The following is a 5,546-nucleotide window of genomic DNA, read 5'->3' on the forward strand; positions in this document are numbered from 1 at the left end:
AAAAGACCAGAGTTCCTGGTAAACCGCGACATTTCATAGACTGCTACCTGGATGAGATGGACAAGGTGAGTGAGATGTTGTAGCTGAGATGTGTGATGACAACAGGGATCTGACTTTCTTTGTCTCTCGTCCACCGGCCAAGAGGGGAAACGACGGCTCTTTGTTCTCCGAAGACCAGCTTTGTGCCTTTCTCTTGGATCTCCACTTTGCTGGAACCGACACAACCGCCAACTCCTTGCTCAACGCCTTCTTCTATCTGATGAACTATCCAGAGACCCAGGGTACGTTTATCTACCATCTGTCTTTTCTTTTTAGCCATGTTAGCGTTGAGGATCAGTCCATCGGCCTTTGCTGCAGAATGACGTCTGTCAGCACCTGGTGGATGGATTGACGTGACATTTTGTACAGAGAGTCGTGCTTCCCAGCCAAAGGATCCCAGTGATTGTGATGACACACAGAATGCCACGTTGCATTTTGCCGCAGGGAGATCGATTGATATCTTCCGTAGCACATAAACCCAGACAGAGCTTCATGGCAGGATTGCCGAACAGGCCTTTACGGGATCGGAGTCCAGAGTCTTTTACAGATTTCTTATACTCAGCACGACCACAAAGAGATGCAACAACGACTGCCTCCATTGTGGGCCTCCTGTGGGAGCAGGTGGAGCTTTTTAAACGCCTGGCTTCAGCGACCCATCGTCTCGTGCATGTCTTGAGCTCTTCTCCTTCTGTTCTCTCTTCACCTCTCACGTCTTTGTCTCTGTGCTTCTCAGAGCGCTGCCAACAGGAAATAGACAAAGTTCTGGATGGGAAGGATGAAGTGAGTTTTGAAGACAGGCACCAGATGCCCTACGTGCAGGTAAATGGATCCTTCATTCAGACTCTATGTAGGCTTCAGCAGCATGTCATCCCAGAGTGTGATGTTCTATTCCTTAGACGCTACAGTGGTACGGTGTGATGCTGTAAAACATCTCTGTCATGCAGGCTGTGATTCACGAGCTCCAGAGGTTGGCTGACACTGCTCCCCTCGCTGTTTTCCACAAGACCACCAAAGACACAGAGCTGATGGGATACTCCATCCCCAGGGTACGTGGCTTCTGGGTTACTGGATGACAGAACTGAAATATGTTTTGAGGGCAGTTTTACACACATCTTCACATCATTGTTGGATCTTTGTGGAGAGAGATTCATCCTTTTGTGTTCTTCAGGGAACCACTGTCATCCCCAACCTGTCGTCAGTGCTGAGCGAGGAGGGACAGTGGAAATACCCTCATGAATTCAACCCTGAAAACTTCCTCAATGACCAGGGAGAGTTTGTCAAACCAGAGGCCTTCATGCCTTTCTCTGCGGGTTTGTGAAATGGACTTCACTCAAGTAGACCCAGACGTACTAGTAGATGCTACATGTCAAGCATTTGTAACACAAGTTTTGTGGATATTTTCAACCTCAGGTCCTCGGATGTGTCTCGGAGAGGCTCTGGCTCGTATGGAGGTCTTCCTCTTCATGGTGACTCTGCTGAGGAGGTTCAAGTTCATCTGGCCTGAAGATGCAGGAGAACCAGACTACACTAAAGTTTTTGGGACGACTCAAACCCCCAGACCTTATCGCATGAAGGTCCAGCTCAGAGGAACGGCCTGAAGAGCTACGATGCAGCAACTCTCAGGACAAAGGTCCTTCTGATAAAGAAGCACACGATGGATTTACGCTGCAGAACGAACTGTTCACAAATAAAACACAAGAGTTTAACTTCAGATCATCTTATTTCAAGTTAATGCGTCTGCTGGATGTGTGAGTGGGAGCTGCTTGTGCTTTTCTTGTCTGTTAGTGAAAAACAGCTCTTTATCCTGTTGTAGAGTAGCGCCCCCTCAGGTTGAGTTTCTGCACTTCATCACTACGTCCACAGTCACATGTAGGACGCAGCAGTGAAGACCAGTCGAGGCCACGGCTGAGCGTCTCCTCCTTGAAAACTGCAGTCAGTGATGATTCAGATTTCCAGGATTTCATACGTAACAAACCTGAAAAACAACTCTGTCAGCTTTAAAGCCTTTCGGCATCTTTATTTTCTTTCACGATCAGTTTCCAGTTCAGCAGGTATTGCTGAAGTTGTTTTGCGGTGTCTGAGGAGACCCGTAGGTGAGATATGTAAGTGCGGTCCGTTTACCGTTCACCACGATGTGCTTGAGCTGCAGCCGGTAGCAGAGGGCGGTGAAGGTAACGGCAGAGACCGATTCATGGATCGATCTGCACATTGTGGAGGCAGCAACGGTGTTCTGTTGTATCTGAGCCTTTTAGGGCAGGAAGAGGTTTGATTTTCATCTAAATACGTAGTTTTGATACACAGAGCAGTTTTTAGCACTTTAATCAACAACTGAAGAGAAACTTTAGGAAACACTTGAAGCGTGACTCTGCTCACCTCCCGGCCTTCATCTTGCTCCCATGACATGAGAACAGTCACTGTTGTTGGCACATTTCTGGAAACACCAGTTTCCCGTCGGTGATGCCTGCTGAGGTCTGAGGCCAAACACTTGGAGCTTTGGCAGCAAAAACGGTTTTACATCCCCTGAAACTGGCCTTTAGCGGATGAAACCAATCTTATGTCCACACATCTGAAGCTTTCTGCATCAGGATAACGTGTCAAATGATTCAGGGTTAGGATTAAGGTCAGAGGTGAGACATTTGATGCAACTAAACCACAATTACTGAGTCAAAGGGGCTGTGAAAGTGGACGCTGTCAAAGCTAAACGTTAGACATAAAAATATAACAAAGTGCTGAAACTGATGATGGAATGATGACAAAGTACTGAAAAGGTCAGAAATAACAATCCACAACGTAACAAGCAACCTGAATCAATGTGCAAAACTTTAGGAATAAATGAAGCCAGAATGTCGTGTGTGTACGGAGCCCCTGAGGTTAAACAGCAGAGCTTACAGTAAATCCAAGCTCTGTGTGATCAGTTCTGTTCCAACTGATCACACAGACCTTCAGCCTGATGTTGGGCTCTGACCATCTGGTCATGAGCAGAATGGGGTCCAACAAAGCTGTAAATGCAGATTTAATGATGATTTGTTTCTTCAGTCTGTGCTGGACGTAAAGGTGTGAGTGAGTCACCACAGTGAAGGACGGAAGGTCCAGAACCGACAGCAGTCATCCTCTGGGAAGCGTGAATCATGAATAAAGGAACCTGCACATTGGATGTCGACATTTCTTGTGTTCGAGCGGAAAATTTGACCTGATGGTGGTGCTAAAGGAAGTTAATGACCACAGTGGGCAGGATCCAGCCTCTGGAGACGAGAGAGCAGGTGTAGATCCTCCTGTATGGGTCACTGCTCAGCTTTAGCCTATGAGATGCTCAGATGTCTGTTCATGATTGAATTTGGCTCCAAAGACGGTCGGTATGTTTAGCTGCTGTGCATAAACAGTCTAATATGTCCACTGTGTCAAGACATTTGTAGCGATGCTCAGGAATCAGTCAGGACTCGTCTCTCCTGCCTGACATTCAGCGTTCTGCTCTATTCACTTTGGCCTTTTGATGGAGGGACAGTGGTGCATTATGGAGGCCTTTGTGTGGATGCTGTATTGTTTTACTGGGCGGTCTGTTGATTGTCAGCGGGAGGCCGGGGTAGAGGGGGAGGTGGGCTTGAATTGTGAGAGTGTGTGTGCTGACATGGACCTTCTGTGGTGACATTCAGTTGGATGAGCGGTGGACAGCGAGGGACACGAACAGGGCAGCGAAAGAGAAAAGAAAGTGAAAGAGCCATAAAAGAGAAGAGAAGAGAAACCGAAGAAAACAAGAGTTTGTGTCGTCAGGGACGGCTGGACGGCTGAGATGGAATCGAAGACACTGAGGCAGACCTGGGATTATCAGTAAAGGATCTTCAGGAGTGGAGTTTCTGAAACATGGACTAGTCTGGGAGCCTGAATATCTACACAAACACACATATACACACACATATACGCACATTTGGTTTGTTGGACGCGGACAGGTGTCAGCATGCAGGAGTCTCCAGGAGCCGTGGGCGTAGACGGCAGCTACGCCAGCAACGTTCCAGCCTTCCTCACCAAGCTGTGGACGCTGGTGGAGGACCCAGACACCAACCACCTCATCTGCTGGAGCACTGTGAGTCAGTCCTCTTCCAGTAATGGCACACATGTAGTCACCACCTGAAGGCATGTCCATCTGTGAAACCCTGCAACAGTATAGTTGCTGTTACAGTTCACAGTTAGTTTACCAGAGTTTATCGTCTACTCTGATCAGAAAGTCAGACATCACTGCAAAAAAAAACAGCAGTTTTGTATTTCACAACAAAAAAAGAAGAAATTCTGCATATCAAGATATGAGGAAGGCTGTCAGAGCTACTCAGACTCCAAACAAACATGTTTTTGTTAAACTCAGCAAGTCGACGGTATGAGAAGAATAAATTCGAGCAAAGACGTTAGCCTAGAATACGAGGTATCGGTACATTCATGCATCTTTAATACCTCTTTGTCTTTTTCAAAATCTAAACTACCACATGTACCAATGACACCAAAGACAGGCCTCAGCACACGGGTATGGGCTCCGTATCGCTGACTAACTGACCCACAGAAATCTCTAAACACTTGTGGACTTTGGCTTCCACCGTCTCTCCTCCCTGATCTGTTTACACTTGACTTTTGTCGTGACCTAACCGTCCATCAGTTCTGAGGCTTGTTCTTCTTAGTTGCATTTCAGGGGACTTGGGATTCTTTGTTGAGTGGAAGTTCAGCTCAATATTCTTTCTTGTGGCGTGTTGTGCTGAGATCCGTCCCACCTAGAAGGTGTCGGGGATCAGGTTCAGTGTTTTATCTCACAGTGTGTCATATCTGACTTGATTAGCAACCAGCACACTTTGCTGTCTTCGACATCTCTACAGTTTCATTCAGCAGACGCTTTTATCCAAAGCGACGTACGTCTGAGAGCAGATCCAACACCAGCAAGGCTCTAGTCCGGAGAGAACTAGCTAATCCATTCTAATAATCTCTAAGAGGTTATTTGTGCTAGTGACGTCTCACAAAAAGACTTTTTTGGTTTTACCTGATCTTCCATGGGTTGACAGTTTCTACAGTGTGTCCAGCACTGACCAATAGGAGTACAGAGCCTCTATGGGACGTATGTAGGCTTTAAGGTTAGTGAGAGCTACACACAGGTCTACGTTTGTCTTTCTTTCTTTCTTTTCTTAGGTTTTATACAAGCCTAAGACAGCCATGTTTGTTTACACTCTTGTTTCCAGTCGCAGGTCTTCTTCCTGAAAGACAACAGCTACGACTGGTCGCGGTGATGCCACAGCCAGACTTTATGATCAGTAAATGGTTTCATCTGAGACAGTGGCCATCTGATCAGTAAAAGTACGGTGGAGTTGGACCCGGCCATTGGTTCAGAGATGCCAAATGAGCCTACAGGGCAGCATGTGTATATTCTCTTTGTGAGGCTGACTCTGTGAATCAAACTGAGTCTAGTATCAGGATTCAATTCAATTTTATTTGTATAGCGCATATTTACAACAACAGTCATCTCATAGCGCTTCACA

At 46.6% G+C, this 5,546-nt stretch overlaps 2 protein-coding genes across 2 annotated transcripts in view; both read left to right on the top strand.

The window, feature by feature from the left end:
* Positions 1-5: 5 nt before the first annotated feature.
* Positions 6-1,750, top strand: LOC103367681 (cytochrome P450 2D15-like; the record flags this gene model as incomplete). The annotated part of the gene is made up of 6 exons (XM_008295793.1): positions 6-65; positions 143-281; positions 773-858; positions 984-1,085; positions 1,208-1,349; positions 1,450-1,750. Coding segments are annotated over 6 exons (717 nt in total), but the record flags the coding sequence as incomplete, so codon positions are not given.
* A 2,241-nt stretch (positions 1,751-3,991) lies between these two features.
* The window catches only part of hsf4 (heat shock transcription factor 4), a 19,238-nt gene continuing 17,683 nt past the window's right edge, over positions 3,992-5,546 (top strand). Inside the window, exon 1 of the mRNA XM_008295780.1 lies at positions 3,992-4,117. Within this exon, the coding sequence (XP_008294002.1) occupies positions 3,992-4,117 (126 nt within the window). The remainder of the gene's footprint in view (positions 4,118-5,546) is intronic.

The sequence above is a fragment of the Stegastes partitus genome, unplaced genomic scaffold, assembly GCF_000690725.1.
Source record: "Stegastes partitus isolate 25-593 unplaced genomic scaffold, Stegastes_partitus-1.0.2 Scaffold1076, whole genome shotgun sequence".
Lineage (NCBI taxonomy): Eukaryota > Metazoa > Chordata > Actinopteri > Pomacentridae > Stegastes > Stegastes partitus.